Source organism: Chinchilla lanigera, unplaced genomic scaffold (genome assembly GCF_000276665.1).
Source record: "Chinchilla lanigera isolate Chin_1 unplaced genomic scaffold, ChiLan1.0 scaffold00013, whole genome shotgun sequence".
NCBI lineage: Eukaryota > Metazoa > Chordata > Mammalia > Rodentia > Chinchillidae > Chinchilla > Chinchilla lanigera.
The window spans coordinates 31651279-31671895 of record NW_004955414.1 but is presented as its reverse complement, the minus strand read 5'-3'; the positions used below and the strand labels follow the sequence as shown (position 1 = coordinate 31671895).

The 20617-nt window shown below is 51.9% G+C and overlaps 1 protein-coding gene across 5 annotated transcripts in view; it reads left to right on the top strand.

Annotated features, from left to right (window-relative positions):
• Plekha7 (pleckstrin homology domain containing, family A member 7) overlaps positions 1-16505 on the top strand; it is a 128619-nt gene extending 112114 nt beyond the window's left edge. For 3 of the 5 annotated variants that reach the window (XM_013511964.1, XM_013511967.1, XM_013511966.1), the window contains exons 16-26: positions 2105-2213; positions 2388-2614; positions 3540-3728; positions 3824-3941; positions 4807-4910; positions 5412-5612; positions 8273-8431; positions 10989-11122; positions 11776-11918; positions 13268-13378; positions 15231-16505. In XM_013511964.1, the coding sequence (XP_013367418.1) occupies positions 2105-2213; positions 2388-2614; positions 3540-3728; positions 3824-3941; positions 4807-4910; positions 5412-5612; positions 8273-8431; positions 10989-11122; positions 11776-11918; positions 13268-13368 (1485 nt within the window). In that variant the 3' untranslated portion in view covers positions 13369-13378; positions 15231-16505. The remainder of the gene's footprint in view (positions 1-2104; positions 2214-2387; positions 2615-3539; positions 3729-3823; positions 3942-4806; positions 4911-5411; positions 5613-8272; positions 8432-10988; positions 11123-11775; positions 11919-13267; positions 13379-15230) is intronic. The other 2 variants (XM_013511965.1, XM_005380369.2) reach the window with 2 other exon arrangements.
• Positions 16506-20617: the final 4112 nt, after the last annotated feature.

Sequence of the window (20617 nt, the reverse complement as noted above, 5' to 3'; positions counted from 1 at the left end):
AGTCATAAAGCCCTGATTTGACTAAGTTCTGTGCTAGCTCCTCTGTTGTAATCCTAGGCCAGGCAGACTGTCAGTGCTCTACATACATCATTAGCACTGCAGGTATGCCTGCAGTCCAAATGGAAATTCTTAGAAAGTAGGCTTAGAAATTCACCTCATGTTACTCAGATCTATCTGGCTGTAAGAAAACCCATAGCTTTTTCACCAAAGTAGGATGGCATTACTTTGGAAGGTCCTCACATTCTGACCTTTGCTCCTCTCTGCTGTTCTTTTACATGTGGAGGTGTCAGAAAGGCAAAGCAGGGGCAGAAGAGTGGGCTGATAAGAGCTTTGCTCAGGAGTTATGGAGGAGGCAAAGGAGGCCTTTTATTCCCAGCCTTCACTCGCTCGCAGCATTCAGCGGAGAATCCTCTGTTACCTTATGCAATCTGGGGTCAGCAATGAGCCTGCCTGTCTTGAGTGTGGAGCTGAGTACCACAGCCATGCCTTGCTTGAAGGCTCTGAGGGTGTCTTTGCGGTTGGGATGCAGAGATTAGGAGCATCTACCCTTCCCCATGGAGTCTTCCAGCATCTGCTGCTGTGGCTGCTGGATGTAGTACATGATTATGTCCTTTGTTCATCCAGCTCACACGCACTAGAAATCCACTGAGTATCAGGCTCCCGGGAGCAGGTCATCTGGAGTACAGAATCTGATGGATCACTAGGGATTGTGCAGTATGAAAACTCTTCCAATTGAGGGGCAGCTGGTCTCCTGGAGAGAAGAAAAACTATTCTTTCAGTCTGTGGGTTGGGGCCAAGTCGGTCTTCGCTCCATTATAATTTAAAAGTCAAAAGATTATTAACTCTGGGATAGGGTGTGGCTCCGTGGTACAGTGCTTGTTATCCTGCATGAGCAAGGCCCCTAGGTTTGATCCCTAGCTCCACCCCCCCAAAAAAAGCATACTACATTTGATTTTGTTTTAGAAATCAGAAGATAGCCACAATCCCTTAACCCACATTAGACCTCTGTTTACCTCTTTTAAGACCTCCTTCCATCCAGTTTTAATTGTAACTGCATATGATCATATGGTATAGCTCTTTTTCTGTTGAGCTTTTTTAAAAACAGCTTTACCATATAACTCACATACCACAAATCCACTCTTAAAGCACTGTATACAACTCAGCATATTTAGTATGTTCACACAATTGTGTAACTGTTACCACAGTTTTATGACATCTTCATCAACCCTTAAGAGAAGCCCTCTCCACCCACTTTATCCCCCCTCAGCTAACTCCCTCTTCCTCCCAGTTCCCCACTCTACTAAGCCCCTTTTGGTGTCTGTAGATTTACCTTTTGTGGACATTTTATATGGATGGAATCATATAACATGTGGCATTTTGTATCTTATATCCTTAAAAAAGTTTTCAGAGTTCATGCATGATGCATGTTGTGACCAAATAATACTCCACTCTCCATTATACTTTAAACTGCAAGCCCCAGGATTCTGCTCCTTTAAGAAATAGCCTTTATATTCTAGAGATGGTGTCTTTGCCTTGTCCTCTTGTCCTTGCCTTCCCTCCCCTTCTGCAGTAGTTGCATAAGACCATGTTTTTTTTTAAACTTGTAATAAACTACACATAATATACCATAATTTACTATCTTACCCATTTTAAGAGTGCAGTTCAGCAGTACATTCACATTTTGTGCACCCAGTCCCCCAACTTTTCATCTTTTAAAATTTTTAAACATCTCACTGTCCTCCATTCCTTCATTCCTCACAACTCTGTTCTACTTCCTGTCTCTATGAAATTGACTACCCTGATTACTTCATAGAATAAATGGAGTCCTAAAGTATTTAAAGTTTTATATGAGGTAGAAATAGACAAGCTTAAGTAGTAAAAGCTACTGCAGGACTCCCTAGGTCTTCAGCGTTTTCCATATTTCTGCTTCCCTGGGAGGCTGTGCAAAGGCTTGATTCTAGCCTGGTGCAATTTCCAAAGAGGAGAGTACTGCCACCCCGGCCCCCCAAGGGAGAGGCTCTGTCTGAAATGGCAGAGTAATACTGGGAAGAAAATTCTAGAAAGGAGCTAAGAAAAGACCAAACCACCACCTTATCTCTTCCAGGAGAAATCACAGATACAGAAGGACCTGTGGAGGATTGAAGATGTCCTTGCAGGTCTGAGTGCAAATAAAGAAAACTACAGAATCCTGGTGGAATCGGTCAAAAATCCTGGTGAGGGACCATTGTCCTTGCTGTGTGGACATTATGCACATTATACCCTTGCTGAGGGACCATTGTCCTTGCTGGTAGGGCTGGGCAGATGGCTCTCGGGGAGGCAGAGTCTCTGTGGTGCTGACTTCCCCTCTGAGGAAGAGGGTCTTCATTGCATCCCTCTGTGCCTCTCAGAGAGAAAAACAGTGCCTTTGTTCCCTCACCCGCCTGTGCCTTCACCCTTGACCTTGGAGAGCAAGTCGCCCCCACAGCGCAGCCCTCCTGCCAGCCCAGTGCGGACCCCTCTAGAAGTTCGGCTGTTCCCACAGCTGCAGACCTATGTGCCCTACCGACCTCACCCGCCCCAGCTAAGGAAAGTGACATCCCCGCTTCAGTCACCAACTAAGACAAAGCCCAAAATGGTAAGCTGTGGTGATGAGGTGCTAAGAGCCTTTGTTCCCTGTCTGTCCTCAGATCAGCTAGCTACCTTATGGGAGGTAGCTCTTGGGAAAACAGAGATAGATGTCAGGATTGGCAGAGCCCTGGGAGATGGTCTAGTCCAGCCCTCTCATTTTGCAGTTGGGACAGTTGAGGCCAGGCAAGAAGTAGTGACTGTTCTGAATAGCAGCCAATTAGTAGAATGTGTAGTTGTCCAAGAGGCTGTCTTGTAGGGAAAAGGAGCTCCTTTAGCAGAAGCTGAGCGCTGTGCTGGGCTGTGTGTATGCTTGTGAATGTCCTAACCTCATGGCATAGGGAGAGGAAGGGCAGTATGCCTGCCTGTCCCATGGAAAAACTAATGCTTTTAGAGAAAGGAAACCAGTGCCTCAAGATGTTGAAAGCTGCTGAAGTTCTCCATGTTAGTGCTGCCAACTACATCTGCTGACTCTTTTATTCGGTCGCCATCCATCTAACTGGGTCTTCCGCCCAGGTCCTTGGCCAGGTCTGTGGTCCATTTGTTGGGCTGGGCCAAGGCCTTGGCTTGCCTGCCATAGTGAGGGATCAAGCTCTTGGCAGGGTCTGGGGACACAGGAGATTTTAAAGAGACAGAAGAACATGGGCTCAGGAGGCCTGTGCTCTGGTCTGGGGGCACAGTATATGTAGGTGGCACTTGGAGTAAAAAGGAAGTGTAGGAATTAAAGAGCAGAACAGAGTTGATGCGCAGGCACTTCCCCTCTGCGTAGCTTCTCCAGAGGAAATGTTCACGTGCCACGGTGGAGGTGCTCATGCTGTGTGGCTCAGAAGTGGCCAGTTGTGCCCCATGGGCTACTACTGTGGCAGTGCCACTTGGCAGTCCTCCGTGTGGCTCTTGACCTGCTGGGTATTGGCTCTGGCTTTCTCTCTGAGCAGGAAGATGAGGCACCTCCTAGGCCCCCGCTTCCTGAACTTTACAGCCCAGAGGACCAGCCGCCTGCTGTGCCCCCGCTCCCGAGGGAGGCCACCATCATCCGGCACACTTCTGTGCGGGGCCTCAAGCGGCAGTCAGATGAAAGGAAGCGAGACCGGGAGCTGGGGCAGTGTGTGAATGGGGACTCGCGGGTGAGCTGGGAGGACCCCTGAGGCTGCCCCTGTGTGTGGGGAGAGGGAAGGCGGTATGACATTGGGCGGGTCTGACAGCCTCAGACTACCCACAGGTGGAGCTCCGGTCGTATGTCAGTGAGCCGGAGCTGGCCACCTTCACTGGGGACATGGCTCAGCACTCCCTGGGACTCGTGGGTCCTGAGAGCAGGTACCAGACGCTGCCAGGCAGAGGTAAGGCAACACCTGTGGAGTCTTTCGGAGACCCCACCATTGCACCGCACTGCCACCACTCACAGCCCAGGCCCACACCCTCTGCCTGCACCTGTGGGCCGGGCTGCTGGTCTGCCCTCCTCTGACCTGAATCCTGACTGTCCTTGCCTCATCTGTCCCTAGAAACTGTGATGATAGTAATCGCTGTAAATCCTGGCGTGGTGTAGGCACTTCATAGATCCCCCATATTCATAACAGTGCTGCGAAAGAAGTACTATTATTCCCATTTTTGAGATCAGGGAGCTAAGGGAAATTAGCTAAGCTCAGAGAAATTACTCACCTTGCCAATCGCTGACTAATGAGGGAACCAATTACAGTCCTGGGGCTCTGGCTCCATACCACCGCAGCCTGCAGGCAAGGCCATCTCAGCCTTCCAGAGAGCTTTTTCCTCTATGTCACCCTAAAACTAGTGAATCCTTTTTTAAACACACTTCTCCTCAGTTGGGCCCCCTTCTTGCTGTCCTCCCTTATCCCACGTAGGGTTGTGTAGGGTATGTATGAGTGTCAGGAAGCAGAAGGATGAGGGTACTCTTCACCCCGCCAGCCTTCCCACCTGTCCTGCAGCCCAGGATTTCTGCATAGAAAGAAAGTCTAGGGTAGTTCTTAGATCTCCAGGGACACTATCCCCCCCTGGGGACAGAGGGCACCCCTGGGCTGCCCCCACCCTCTACCTAGGGCCTTGTTCTTCCAGGCCATGAGGAGAAAGAAGAGAAAGGTGATGGTTGGCGGGGCCCTCTTGGCCCCTCCTGGGAGTGGGGGTGATCAGGGAGTGGCCTGGGACTGTCCCCGCTGCCACAATGCAGCTGACTCTGCTTTCCTCACGAAGGGCTCTCCGGGTCCACATCCCGGCTCCAGCAGTCATCCACCATTGCGCCCTACGTCACACTCCGGAGGGGTCTAAATGCCGAAAGCAGCAAGGTGACCTTCCCTGTGAGTGGCCTTGAGCTATGGGGGAGCTCACTGTTCCTTCACCCCAGTGGGTGGGGGGCTTAGAGCCGGACAGTAACTAGTGATCCTGTGACACCAAGGATGGCCTCTGAGAGGTGACCTCAGCCTCTTAATGAGCTCAGGGTCCCTATGACCCACTGCCCACTGAGAAGGCCATTACTCTGCCTTCCCCACTTTCCGCGGCCCACACTTACCTGCAGTGTGTCAGGGTCAGGGGAGGGAGCACAGGAAGTCTTACACCCTGGGCTCACTGTGGTCTGCCGTGAGCACCTGGGCAGACATGGGCCTCCATGGCTGTGCCCGAAGAGTGGCTGTTGCCCAGAAGACTCATGAGGCCAGGGTACAGGGGCTTAAAGGAAGTGGTTCTCTGTGGAGCCCAGCTGGAGAGTGAGGGAGAGCAGGAATAGGGTGAAGCCAGTGGGGCAGCTGTTCCCTTCGTGCTCCTAGCCCAGCCTCTCTGTCTTGCCTCTTCTTCCTCCTCAGAGACCCAAGAGTGCCTTGGAGCGCCTATACTCGGGGGACCACCAGCGGGGCAAGATGAGTGCTGAGGAGCAGCTGGAGCGCATGAAGCGGCACCAGAAGGCCCTGGTCCGCGAGCGCAAGAGGACACTGAGCCAAGGAGAGAGGACAGGCCCAGCCTCAGCTCGATACCTCGGCCAGCCGCTCCCTGGGGACCTGGGCTCAGTATGTTAGGCAGGCGGGCTGGGGTAGGGAGCAGAGCTGCCCCTTGAGCTGAGCAGAGCTTACTGGGTCCCCTGCACCCAACCATGGTGGGCTGTTTGTTGACCCAGCCAGCTGAGAGAACATCCCACAGGGAATATTTGTCCCAGCCCGAGGCTGCATGTGTCAGCTGGTCAGAGGGTGACCTAGAAGTGGAGCGGAGGCAGGAGAATCTCGCCACAGAGGCCTGGGAGCTGGAGACAATATGCAGCCTGTTCTCCCAGCCATGCTTGGGAGGGGCCTTTGCAGATCCCACAACTGAACTAAGGACTTGGGAACATAGGGTTCAGGGAGTAGTGGAGGAAGATGGTGATGTGATTTGATGAGCACGAACCAACCAGCCAGCCTCCCAGACTTCCAAGGAGATCCTTGGAAGGGAAGGCAGCCAAGGGCTCTCACAGCCCCAGTGATTGCTCCCCTATTTCTGCACCAGGTGCTGAGAGACCGCAGGCCCTCAAGAGTGAAGGGGTGCTGCCCCTGGTGGTGCTCCCTGGCGCCGCACCTGTTCAGCCCCCTTCGATCCCTTTTTGAAACATTTCATTTGACCTTTTCCATTTGAAATCCCTCATTTCCCTAGACCTCTAGTCTGACTGTTCTTTCCCTGATTCATTGCACAAGCTCTTTTGCTTTTAGAATTACTGCTCATTGCCTTTCTAATCCTGCCTGATTGTGTTTACAGAAGCTTTCAGTTTGCACTGAACATTGTCTAACTGACCTGTGCTGCTTGTTACCAGGCTTGTAATAGCAGCTTTTGTCTCCCCAGCCTAGCAAGCACTCCCAGGTGTGACTTACCTTTCCACTGCCCTCCTTGGTGCAGGACTACTGACTCACAATTCACCTGCCCCCAGAGCTGCCCCACAGCCTGAGCCAGCCCCACTGCCTGAGGACCACAGTCATTGGCAAAGGTCTGGGCAGTATCAGATTATCCAAACCCATGCGTAATATGCCTGATGGTAAACATGGATTCCAGAGATGGCACATTTGAACAAGTTTCACCCTGGCTGAGGTTGTTTGGTTTAATTCCTCTGGTTCCATCACGCAATCTCTTACGGAAAACCTCTTGTGTTTCTTATATTTAATAACTTGAATGAGTAGCAAAATAAACTTTGTATTCAGGAGGCGTTTTTGTAGCTATTAGCTAAGATACCAAAAGGTAAGAAATGGGACAGTCATGTCTTTGAAATCTACAAACTTGGAAACTTTTAAACTTTATAAGCAAATGTCATATGGAGTAATACTGGCATTTTACAAGCTGATGTTGCAAATGTAGAGATTATCTAAAAATTCAAACTTGAATTCCTTGTGATTTCCCTCATGAGAAAAGACTTTTGTAAGTCCCTACATCAGCGCCAATAAACGTGTTGCTTACTAACAATGGATTGGCGTGGTTCTTCCCTAGGACACTTTAGAGTCTAGTGAACTTTCCCTGTCTGTGGAAACAATCAGGCTGGGTTTCAGTGAGGACTGGTCTCTTATTTGGAGCATTTGCGAGCATGTAAGAAAATGTGATTTTTCTTTGCGAATCATTAAATTAATTTATCCTTGATCTTCAGCTGCTTAATCTTTTCAAACTGTAATTGGAAAACCATCAGCCAAGAGCGATTACATTGATTTGAGCTAAGTATCGAGAGCTTGTGCGTGAATGGGTGAAATATGCTGATGTGGCTGTGGGGTTGGGGTTTTGGAGAGACTTGGGGTGCAGTAACACAGTCATGACTGCTTGGGGCTCTGTGGAACGAACAGGGTGGGAAGGAGAAGGCCTGGATGGCTATGCATCTGCTTCATTCCTCCTCAAGACAATCTCTGAACCAGTTCTCTCTTACTAATCTATATGGCAATCACACGCCTATGAAGATACAGGTCCTGGGTGAACAGGAAACCGACACTGTCATGCTTGGATCTTAAAATGACTGGGTTAGATTTTCCTTCTTGTGAGGAGATGCTTGTTACAAAATTGATACTGTGAAACATCCTTGAAACTATTTGATTTAGCATTTCAATTTTGCACCATTTTTTTTCTGGTTTAAAAAATCTGCCCACATAGATGCTGTCTTAACAGTTTGTCTGCCTCACTGGCTCCAAACTGTTCCCACCTGGACATCCCTGGCCACGTTGTGGGTGCAGCGTCCCTTAGCCTGAATGGGACCTGCTGGGGCCCCCAAAAGAGATGGCCTTGATTGCTCAGCTGTGAAGGGCTTGTCTTCTCCCCTATTTCTGCACCTGGGGTGTATGGTTCCTGAACCAAGAAGCCGCCTGTGAGCTGTGGGTTGGCAGGAAGGGCAAATCCATTCCCCGCAGGCCTGTCCTTGGTTCTGTTTTGGGGTCACCCTCTCAGACCTTTGAGCACTCTGCATCCCTAGGGATCATTGTGAGCCTGAAGTCACCTGTGACCTAAGGGTGCACCCACATCAGAGAGAAATCGGCAGTCTGGGGCAAGCCATGTGCAGGGGACAGAGATCTTGTTTTCCACTACAGGCAAAGTTATATCACCTACCTTTCCCCTACTGGGTCACAGAGCCCCTTTCCAAAGGACCGTATGTCCACATGACCCATTGAAAAGGGGATCAGCATAGCTCTCAGCAGTCAGCAAGTGACTGCGATTAACCCTCTTGTTCTGTTGCCAGTGGAAGCGGGAGCAGGACTTTGACCTGCAGTTGCTGGAACGGGCCATGCAAGGGGAAAGGAAGGACAAGGAGGAGAATGGCTGGTTGAAAGTGCAGGCCATGCCTGTCACAGAGTTGGACCTGGAACCACAAGACTATGACCTGGACATCAGCAGAGAGGTGAGGGCAGGGGCTTCCTTCGTGTTCCCCAAAGAGGCTCAGCCTTTGGGGTCCTAGACTGGTCAACCTGACCATGTGGGATATTGCCCTAAGGGGCACAAGGCTCAGCTCCACAGTGGCCTAGAGACTGGGTGGATAGCAGCTTGAACCCAAGTAGATGAAGGTTCAAAATCTATACCTGTAATTTGGGGCAGGTTATACTTATAACTTCTCTCTACCTCAGTTTCCTCAACAGTGAAGGCAGGGAGTGGTGAGGAGTAAGTGACTTAACATACTGTCAGGTTTGGCAGTGACAGGAAAGCTTGGCACGTACTAGGGCTGATGATTCAGAAGTTGCTGTTAGCAAATGCTCCTGGGAGCTCTAGGGATTGACCTTGCAATCAATCAGGCCAACTTGGTCTTTCAAGCCTGGGGAAAGCATTGGGAAAGTTTGAAAATCAAAGGTAAAATTTCCAACCTTAACCAACAACAGCAGACAGTGCAGAATTCTGGGCTGTGTGTTGGTGCCCTCTGGTGGCACACATGCATCATAACAAGGCAGGCCCGGGAAAGCAAGTAACTGTACCCGAAAGAAGGAACTTGGGGAAGAGGCCATCTATGCCAGTGGTCTCCTGTGGCCTGTGTTGTGGCATTTGTATGCTCTGCAGGGCAGTGTTTATGGCTGCTTGGTTTGCCTTTATATCCCTAGCACCAGGCCTGGCACACGGTAGGTGTTTTGTAAATATTTGCTAAAGGATTACTTCATTAAATGAACTTCACAGTGCCCTATAAGTGTCTCAGAAACATTTGTCCAAGGACTTGGCCTGCCCTGCAGCTGCCAGAGAGGCAACTTCTCACCACGTGCAGGAGGGCTTGAGATGGGACTTCAATAAAATGTCCCTGCAGGTCCATCTGTTAGGAGAATGAGTATTGAGCTGGGCCCTCAGTGCATTCCTCCTGTTTTTAAGGGGCAGGGGTATGTGTGCACACAGGCTCGTCACATCAGTGGTACCTACCTGACCTGATAGGTTAGGGGGTACAGGGGTCTTTGAGGACTGAGAAGCATGTGAGGGGAAGCAGACACCCTTTGCAGTTGCTGGGTTCTGGGGTCAGCTGGGGCTTTAGTGCCTTACGAGGCCAGCCCCTGGCCCCAGGCTTATCCTCTCTGACACCTGAAACAGCCAAAGATCTGGGCTCTCAGATTCACAATAAAGCCTCCATTGCTGCATTGGCAGTATGCTCTGCCCATCCACCAGGGGGAAAGTCCTGCCTTATCTGTGACCCAGATCCCTCCTGCTACAATGTAATCTACTTCCTTCCTCCAGATCTGCCTTCCTGGGAATAACAGAGAAGCGCTTATTTCTTACACCTTTCAGCAAAGTGTGAAAGCTTGTGTGGTTTTAATCTGTCAACCAAGAATAAAATCAACCTAGTCAAGAACAAAAAAAACCACTCAGGGCCAATGAGGATTGCAGTCCAAGCAAATAGATCCAAACGCTTTAAAAGTGTACTCTGAGGTTTTACAAAATGGCAACTGTATTGATAGTTTTAACCACAAATTGGGGATTATGATTTAGTTCTGACAAAAATAAAGCTGTCTGGGAAGAAAAGGATTGGGTGTGGTCTCAGGCTCAGTGTAGCTTAGGGAGATATTTGTACAGGGGTCAGCAGAGATTAATGTTTGAAAGGTCAGCTCGCTTCCAGGTGGGCATGTCTGCAGTCCAGGAAAGCACCCGTTTCGGATGTGTGCGATCTGATTAACAGTTCTCTCATTTTAAGTGTCCTGAACCAATGCTATTCCATTTTAATTTTTTTTTTCCTTGACAAATCCAAGACCAGGTTTGCCCTAGGACTGTGTTTAGCTTGTTAAGAGCTTCAGCCAAACCCATTTTAATGTGGGTGAACAAAAATTGCCTTTAGTATTCTTAGCCTTGAGCAAGATTTCGGCAAGCCAAGTTTGCCACTGGATGGGTGAGATACTGGGTTGCCCTGGAAAGCAGAAGATACAGTGTAGCTACTTTCTGTCTAGATCAGAGGCACTTTTCTAGGACAGAAAGCAGCATCATGTTTCATCCATCCACCCACTGGAGAAGGATTTGCTGAAAGGCTACTAAGTGCTTGGTCCCTGTTTTAGACAGTGGGAGACAGAGATGATGAGAATGTGAGTAAGTAATGGGGCTGAGGAGGAGACAAAAAGAGGAAGGTCACTGAGAAGCAGCCAGGCAGGGGGATTGGGGAGAAAGCCCCACCCCTGTGGGAGGAGCACTGGAGGAGCCCGCAGGGCCTGGAGGGCAGCACTAAGGATTGTCAGTTTTCTCCTGAGAGCATTCAGTCCGTTGTTTGGCCTTGCCTTTCCTTCTCTTGGCCAGTGAAAGATCATCTGGTATAGCAGGACAAAGATGGGCTTTGGTCTTGGACCCAGGGTCAAATCCCAGTTCCACAATGGTTGGCTTTTTGATCTTAGCAAGTGATTTCACTTCTATGGGCTCTGTTCCCTTCCTCATGGTGGGAGGAGTGGGGGAGAGCAGGTCCCAGACCAGAACATAAACTTCCCCCTCCACTCCTGGTCCTCTCCCAGCTGTCCAAACCTGAGAAAGTCTCCATCCCCGAGCGCTATGTGGAGCTGGATCCTGAAGAGCCACCCAGTCTCGAGGAGCTGCAGGCACGTTACCGCAAAGCCGAGAAGATCCGCAACATCCTCACCCGGTCAAGGTCAGCCCTTGCTTGTCAGGTGTGCCAACCCACACCCCACCCCAAGTGGTATCTCAGTCATACATGTGGGTCCTGGGCCAAGCTGGCTGCGTGTGTGTTTTGCCTGTGTCTTAGTCTCAGGTGAAGCCCCCTCATTGGAGGGAGCAGGTCAGTACTCGTATCAGGGAGAGGTACTTACCGACCTGAGGGCCCCTTGATCCAAAGTCTGTATGAATGAAGCCAACAAATATGGGAAGTGGAGAAAGCGTGGCAGTGAACAGACCCAGTGAGAGGGCTCTGGCCATGTCCAGAGAGGCCAGAGGCTTGCCCACTACTTCCCTGTACACTGGGCTGGGGCCCTAGGAGAATGTTTTCTGTCCAGTAGTCTCCATAGCTTTAAAATTTGTGAACCTCCCATTCAGACCTAGGTTAGCCATTTTGTGTCTGAATTCAGGTCTCCGCCACCTGTAGCCCATAACTCAAGGCCTGTGGCCCTCCTGAAAGAGGGCAGAGCCCTGATCGTTGATGTATGTGGGGAGGTATATGAATCTGTCTTAGGAGAAAGAAAGCCCACCGTTTGCATAGTGTTGAGAACCACCAGGCCAGGGATACCTCCCTGTGGAGCTGTTGCCCAGGGCAGGGAGGACTCACAGCTATTCTCTGCTCCCTTGCAGCATGTGCAACCTGCAGCCCTCAGCAGCCCAGGACCGCAACAGCCTGGCCGACCTGGACTCACAGCTGCAGGAGCAGGAGCGCATCATCAACATCTCCTATGCCCTGGCCTCTGAAGCCTCCCAGCGCAGCAAGCAGGTGGCAGGTAAGGCCATGGGTGCCAGCTTCTGAGGCCCAGGGGTACCCACTGCTTCTTGGGGCCCAGGCCGACCTGTCCCAGGGCCAGAGAGTCAGTGGAAGTTGGCAGGTGAGGGCCAGCTGTGTGTTCTGATGAGGATGTTCTGTCCCAAGAGTGGTGTCACTCTTCGGCTAGCTTTTTCAGGCCCCTGAGCCAGTGAGCGAGTTTCTCTCCTCATGAAGAACAGGGTGGAAGAGCCCTGGGTGCTTGGATTCCTTGCTGGGAAAGGCCGAAAGGGATCCCTCTAGCCCTCCTTGGGACCTCTGCGTTGGTCCCCAAAACAAAGCCACTGTTCACCTTGTCAGAGTACCCTGTGCCAGAAAGCAGGTCTTGGGAAGTAGGGCTTTGCTGGCCAGTTTGAAAAAATGTCATCGTGGAGTCGGCGCACATGTATGTGCCCATGTGCGTGCATACTTGTATGTGCGGGGGTACAAGTTGTAAATGCTGCTTTCTCTTAGTCAGGAGAGGGACTCTGGCTCCTCCCTGCACTCAGGTCTCCCCCTTGTGGGTGTCCTCATAGTTTGCTTGGTGTCATTTCTCTCCAAAGGCAGAGGCTACTGTGTCTAGGTGCTGCCCCTGGCCAGGGTGCTCCTTCTGGGCTGGACCTGGCCATCGAGCCTGCAGTGAGGTCCTCCAACCCTGGCCAAAGGGTCTAGAAGTAGGCAGCGGTGGGGTCTGCAGGTCTGTAGCCTTGAGGATCTGGTATGGGGAGCAGAGCTTTGCCACAGACTCAGGAAACCGTGGGAATGGGTGGTGACAAGGGAGAGGCCAGAGTCTCTGCAGGAGCTTGTTCATGCCCTGGTCCTACATCAAGTCCCTGAAATCCCTGAGTTTCTCGCTCCTTTCAAGCATGCTGAGTAGACTGAGAAGTGGTCATTGTGGCAGTATGGCCAGGGACCTAGGAGACAGCCATCCACACTCCTCTTCCTCGTGGCCCTGGGGCTCATCTCAGCACCTTCTGAGCTCCTCCCCTCAGTGCCCTCCACTCCGCCGTGCTTGCTCTCACTGCGGGCCTGCCACCCCCGCCTCCTCGCCACCAGCACGGCACACCACAGCCCTAACACCCTGGGTCAGCTGTGGGCCTCTGGCACTCCCGCTGTGGGAAGGCCTCCTGCACCTTTCCTTGCTCTTGCTCCCCTGTTTGTCTCAGGAGATCAGCAACCAGAGGCAACCCAGGCTCTGTCGTCTGCACCCAGGTCCAGGTCATTGTGGGGGTCAGCAGGACCCGCATCCCCCAGTCTCGTCAAGTGAGGCTCTGAGTGCTGGGGGAACAAATGACTCTAACACGCTGCTTAATTCCTGTGTGCTCCGTCTAGCGCAGCAGCTGGCCCTCCTCCCACCTAAAGCGCCCCTGTCCTCCAGGACGGTGCCACCTTATCCCCCCTTAAGCAACGGACTCCACTACACCTTTGTCTAACACCGTCCAAGTAAGAGGAGCCCCTGCCTGGCACGCCTGCCGCTCACCGCCCTCTAGTGCCCAGCATGCCCTCCTCGTCCCTCTGCTGCTGCTGTGCTGGCTGCAGTCCTGCTCACTCATGCTTTCTCCTGTTGGCACAGCGGCCGCTGCAGGGACCAGCCAGGACATAGGAAGGTGGAGGAGCTGGCGCTCTTTAGGAACTTGTCCTTAGTGTTCCGATGCAGAGATTGATTCTGACTCCCTGCCCCGCTGAGATCTCTAGAGCCTCAGTTGGGCCTGCCTTTCCTGCTGTCCTTCCCAGGACAGCCAGCTGGGTGTCCCAAGGGCCAGCACAAGCCAGGCTGCAAACCTCAGGGATGGAAAGATTTAAATCTTGACCTTTGTGGGCTTTTGCCAAAAAAGAGGAAAACTGCAAGACTACAAAAGATCTGGATCAACAGAGGATAGAACTGAGGTCCACTGAGGGGTGGGGCTCACTCCAGGTCTCGCAGCGCTGGTGTCAGAGTGAAGAAGGGGCTGCCCTTGTAGTCACTGAGCACCCGATGGCAGAGAGGAAGAGGCCCAGGGAGATGTGAAATTGGCCCAGCCAGGGAGGATATCCTGGCACCATCCCATGAAGTTTTCCCTGAATGAACATCTGGCCACGGGAGGCAGTGGGCAGGGAAGGAGCCCTGGGCCAGAAGCCAGGAGGCCGGTGTCTGGTCCATCCTGGGTGGGTGCAAGCCTGGGCCCAGCGCTGCAGAGCCCAGGGCCTCGCCCAGACGGGAGCGTCAGGCTGACACCTTGGCAGTCTCGCCTCTGACATCCATCTTGCTGGCGTTAGCGGAGTTTTCCTCTCCCTGTCCTCTATATTTGCTTGTGATTGATCTTGTTGAGTACCTACCATGTGCCAGGCATAGTGCTGAGCACCTCTTGATCCACACAACAACCCTATGAAGATATCCGTCCCCCTTTTACAGATGAGGAAATGAAGCTCAGAGACCTTGAGGGACTTGCCCCAGGAGTCACAGCTTGTAAGTGTCAGGTTTGGAGCCCGTGGGAGAGAGTCCAGAGCCTTTGCTCTCCACTGCCACCTGTGGACTCATCAGGGCACCCCTGGGCACTCTACGTGCTGGAGAAGAGAGTGTGGGGCAGGTCAGGAGCTCAGCAGGTGTCCTCCAGCCCAGTGCACCCCAGCTTCGGAGCAGCCAGTGGGCCCAGCCAGCCCAGCGTGGAAGGAAGAGACCAGCCTGCCTGGGCCAGCTCTCAGGAGCTGAGGAGCAGGCCTGAAAGCAAAGCACCGTAAGGGGTCCCTGTGAAGGCCACAGGGACCTGCCAAAGGCAGACAGGGCATGTGCTTTCCCCCTGGAGATCTGAGAGGGTGACGCTGCTCAAGCACAGAGAAGCAGGACAGCGGCTCTGGTGCCCCTGAGGCTTTGCACGTGGCCTTGACTGCACTTTGCAAGCACATCCACGTGCTGTTCCCCTCACAGCATCACCGTGGGGAGCGTGATCACTCTGTTTTTAGATTAGAAGGATGGGGCCCATAGAGGCTGAATTCTCGAAAGTCATTCAGTGAATGAAGGGCAGGGCCATAACTGGGCCCCAGAGTCTCCCCCAGACCCTCTGCCCTGTTGTGCAGGGACCCAGTGTAGGAGACAGTGTGTGTCTGCACTTCCTAGGAGAGGAGGGCGGGCGAGGCCCAGAGACCGTGAGTCCTGGAAGCTGAAGGTCCCTTGGCAGCGGCCGCATCGCCTGAGCCCCCTCCTCTGCTGCTCTGTCAGCCTGTCATCCTCTGTCGTGTGTGCCACGTGCCACTGCCCGCTCCCCAGATGTGAGCAGAGACCTGCCAGCCTCTCATTGTCTCCTGTGCTTTTTCCCAGCCCAGGCAGTGACTGACCCGTGACCCAGTGTGCAGAGAAGCCTGGATCCAGGGCCAAGTGGAACCAGCTCCTCCCAGGAGATTGGCCTCTCTGCCCCACTGCCCGTTGCAGCTGAGCAGGTTCTGGCAGAGGAAGGAACAGCACACCAACCATGAGGCGCCCCCCCCCCCCGAAGCTGGGTCCCAACATATCCCCATTTGTTCCTGCTCAGACTCCTTTTTACAAGTGACAAAGGCACTTTGGATGGACACTGTAAAATACTGGCACTGTATCCTAGAATCAGAATGTATTTTATACTGTTCACCTCAAGGGCTGCACGGCTGGGATGGTGAGGATGCAGGGTGGTAGCTGCACATACAGATTCAGGTACTCGTGGGGTGGTAGGTATGGGGAGGGGGTGGACGGGGCAAGAAGCGGCAGTCCAGCTGTTGCGGACTCAGGTGAAATTGTGCTTCCTGTGGGCTCTAGTGTGGTCCCACTGGTACTCAGTCCTGGCAGAGAGGGCCCTCAGCTGCAGACAGTGGCCGTCCCTGACCTGACCTCGTGACCAGCACCAAGTGACGCTCATCCAGGGTGCACGTGGAGCCCACGTCTGTGCCTCGGCCCTTGGTTTTGGTGTAGGGGCAGCGATGTGTTTGAGAGCTCTGAGTTCCCTAACCTCGCCAGGAGGTTCTCTCAGCAAAGGGCTCTTCTTGCAGAGAAGCAGCTTACTTTCATTAAAAAATACATTTTGAAGTACAAAAAATGTGAGAGGAAGCACCTTTTTGTATCATAGCAATAAACTCTGTACTGGGTGGCATCTACCTGAGAATCCCTGACTACTGACTTCCCGCCAAGCAGGCGTTACAGGAACCTTTACCGCCTGCCTAGAGGACCTCTGGTTCGGGTCCCTAGGACGTGGGTCTGGTGGCAGGCGGGCAAGCTCTCTGCCAGCCTTGATGAACCTGTCACCAGCAGGGCCACCACCGCAAGACTTTAACGTGACTTCTAGCCCCAAATGAGGAGGAGGCTACCAAGCCAGGCGCAGTATTTATGGTCCTTTATTTAAAGTTGTCTCACAATGTTCTGTGTAAGAAAACAATGTTTAAAAGGAAAAAATGAAAACTTTCATCGGGTGGAGCCACACTTTAAATGAAAATTTGTGTCTATGCTCAGAAAAAAAAGAATCTTGAATATATTTAGAAGTTGCGGTCTATTTTTAACTAACTCCATATGCTGCCAGTATCAACTTCATGACATTTGCCAAAATAAAATTTTATTTTTGCCTTTATAGGATTTTGTTGGGAAAATGAAATGAATATTTTGCAAGAAAGAGTTAATTTAAATAAAAGTGTAATGGTTTTCAAAAAAAAAACACAACAAACAAAAATGTGATGTACAGATTAAAATATTAACCTGACACATTTCCTGTTTCTTGGTGGCTGCGTTCTCTCACAAGCGGCCTATGGGTTTTTGCGGGGGAAATCCCCGTGGTTGGCTCTCACTCCTGCTGTGTCCAGCTGTGAAAAGTCCTGCTGACAGTTCCTGGTCACTGACTGCCTTCGGACACGTAGGGGCAGGAGCGGCTCCTGGGCTGTGGCTCGGCGTTGGCAGCTGCTCGTGGTGGCCCCCACTGCACCCCAGCCCAGGAGCTGCCGGGCTGTGCTCTCCCATGTGGGGCTGGTTTGGCAGGTGGGCTGCGGTCCAACCCAAGATAGCACTGGGGGACGGGTGCCACAGGCACCCTTCCAACCCACAGACCACGGCTCGTTCCAGTGAAGTGGGTTAGTGACGGACCATTGCAAACTGGATTTGTATTTAATTCATTTTGACTGGTGATGTGTGCTTAGAACAGAAGGCAGGAGGCCAGTTCAGCTGAGGCGTGTGTGTATTTCCATGCTTGCTGTTAGGGCCGTTCTTCTTCGCTACCAAGAGGCGCATCCGAGGTTTGGAGTGACTTTCCAACTATTTAAACTGGGGAAAGTAGATACCAAAGCGTTCTGGACAGAGAATACTGCTGCTTTTTTAGCTACTGATCCTTTTGAATTTTAAAATAAAATACTCGATAACCATTGATAATATCCTACCATTTTGTCTGTAATTTGCTAAGTCCCCCCTATTATTATGTTATCCTTCTTTTATTCTTTAAAATAAAAAAAAAAAAAAAATAAAATAAAATAAAATAAAATACTCTCCAGTTTTAAACATTACTTGATGTTGCCATAACAGATGAAAGCGGCGGTGGGGGGGATGATTCCATAATTGGATGTGGTGGCATCCCTCAAGAAAGAAAGAAACTCCACAGGAGGGGGCACTCACCCCGCAGTGCAGCCATTTGTAGACATTTTCTCCGTGGAAACTTGCCAGTGGTTTTTATACGCTTGGCTACAGTTTCTGTTTCACACACGGTAATCCCGTGTATGCAGGAGCATGGCAACTCTGAACTAGCTGCTGTTTCCAGGGTGCGCCATCAGGGAGGAAGGATAGCCTGTTTTAGAAGAATCCTGCCCCAAGTTGCAATCTGAGAGTGTCCAGCCCTCAGCTCAGACTCAGCAGGAAGCACTCGAGGTTCAGAAAAGGCACCTGTGTAAGAGGCAGCATGGCCTGGCCCTCTGCAGCCCTTTGAGAGGACTCTGGTTCCCTGAGGTAAGGTGCGGTTATCTGTAAAATAATGGCAGCCCAGGGACACTCACAGGGGAGGGGGCAACTCGGGGGAAGACTTCAATCCAGCGAGTCCAACTTGCCTTCCTTACAGGGACCCAGGGCCTGAGCAGTTTTAAACAGTGGGATTGAAGCTGCCAAAAGAGACAGGAATGCATGTCTATTTGTTGACATGTAACTTTAACCCAGGCCCAGGTAGGGCCCAGTATGCCTGTCAGATTTTAGGAAGAGCTACCAAGAGCACTTGAGGATCTAGTCTCAAACAGGTACGAATAAAATTCCTTCCTAACCCCTGCTTGAACTTCTGGATCTGCCAATCCCCTTAACGTGTCTAGGATGTCTTTTTTATTTTTTTCTTTTGGTCTTTTTGAGACAGGGTATCACTATGCAGTTCAGTCTGGCCTTGAGCTCACTTTGTAGCCTAGGCTGGTTTCGAACTCACAAAGATCCTCCTGCCTCAGCCTCTGTGTCCTTTAAGTGGTTGCATTGTACTGGTATTTGGGTGAGGTAGATGTGGCCAGGGGCATTGTGTTTTCCCCAGTTATTCATTCACCCGCCCACCTTGGTGCCTGGCCACCAGGAGTGGCCACTTAGCTCCCTTCCCACTCCCGCAAGGCCCAGGCTGCTTTCAAGGCCTGACCGTGGACTGTGAATTTCCCTGGCTATGTTAGGTGGCAGCTCAAGGCCGGAGAATCATTTTCCTGCCTGCTGTTGCTCTCCATGGGCCTGAAGATTTGCTGAACTAGTCATCTTGGGTAGGGAGAGAGAGGGGGCACAGATGCTCGCTGAGCCTGGCAAGAGCTTGTTTTGGGCTCTAGGAGTTTCCCACAGCTGCAGCACAGTATCCATGGTTAGCCCTTTTGTGTTCTCACCAAGGGTGGAAAAGAAGCAGCAAATGATTTGTCTAATCTGCAAATCACATTTCTGAGACATGGCAGGCCAACGCTGTGAGCCCTGAGCTTCCAACTCGGCATCAGATGCCTGGCTGCGCGAGGGACTTTGCCAATGTGGGTTGCGCATCGCCGTCGTGATGAAAAGAACAAAGAGCCCGGGCTGGGGAAGACATGAAAACTGGCAGCCCCTCCCGGTGCCGTAAACACACCATTGCTTTGCCGCCTTCACTCAAAAGGCTACCACTTTCATTGCTCCCCCAGCAGAGGAACCTTTCTTCAGAGTGAGTGGCGGGGTACAAAGGCAGAGCACAAAATGTGTGCACATCACAGTCCCCGCAATTCTGTTTGAACAAGCATATTGATTGGGCCTGACCCTGTTACATTTTTTCCCTATTATTTGAAAGGGTGCATCTAAGTGTAGTGAATTGAGCCAGCAGAGCTGAACTTTCCATGAAAACTTCTTGAGGTATTTCTTTAGTTCAAAGCTTTTGAATTTTAAAGGGCATTTTTAATATGAGTCTGTTGAGTATTCTCTGCTGCAACCCAACAAGGCATGCTCAATGCAGATGAGGTTGGAGTGGAGGCTGAGCCTGGGGCTGGAGGCGTGGGTGAGCCTGGTCTTGGGGATAGAAGCTGAACCCCATGCTGGGGAGCAGCGTAGATCCTAAAAGGGACCTCTGAACACAGCACAGCTTGGGGATAGGCATGAGGCTTCACAGCTGAGCTGCCTGAGCCAGGAAGCGCTCACTGGTATTCTCCCCATGGTGGAGGGTCGTGTCGCCTGGATGAGAGGACCTTGCTGCCCAGCCACTCACTGCCTCTCACTCTGCCTTAGAGTGGAGAAGGACTCAAGAGGCGCAGTCACTTAGCTGAGGTCCCAGAGTTCAGGAGGAAACTGCCGTTAACTGCACCTGTCACACACCTTGCCTCTGCCCCCAGCCATGGGTGGACTTTGCAGCCCCGGGAAAAGTCTTACCGATGAGTCCCAGCTACTTTCCCCTGGTGTCCTGGGCTGCATCTCTGTGTGTCGCTGATGCCATATCTTGGACAGCCTGCTAGTTGTGTGGTGTAGTGGCAGCCTTTGCAGCAGCCTAGCCCAGGGCCCTGGAGTTTGCCCCGAAATCTTTCTCCCCACACATACGAAGGCAGGCTCTTCAGGCCCACCAGAACACATAGGTTCTTTTGATTGTGTTTTTGCTTGCCTGTGGAGGCCTCTTGGCTCTGGAAAACACCTTCTAGATCCAGAATTCAGGCTCAGAGGCGGAGTCTTCCTGGGAGGAGAGAGAAGTTTAGGGCTTGTGCCAGGGTTGGACATCTCAGCAAAATCGTTGAAGCAAAGACCTATCCAAATTTCCACCTGGAGACAGAGGCCTGGGAGAGTCACAAAAGGGTCAGAGCCATAGTAACATCAAGGGTTGCCTGGGCCCATGGCTGCCCCGTATGTGCATTGGCACGCATTTTCCTGGCTGTCACTTTCAGGCCTTCCTGCTCCTACCTGTATTTCTGAAGGACACACTAGCCTGTGGATACAAAGGAAGTCCCAATGACAGTCATGACTTAACGTTTCCTGGCCTCTCCCTAGGCCTGCTCCCCACAGAGGGCCTCCCTGCTCTCTCTCCTGTTTCTGGGAGGCCCTGGATTTAGCCATCTGAGCTCCCAATTGTCCTCTCACATCTTGGTCTCCCACTTGCAGCTCCTAGGTGCCCGCAGGCCAGGAAGCTGCTCCAGGGTGGCCTCTCATCCCCACCCTGTGCCCGGAGACACTGCACCTGTCTGGCTGTGGCCCTTTCTGCAAGAGTGTTTGCGCCTGCAGTTGTCATGGCCAAGCCCAGGCTGCGGCCTGCACAGCAGTGG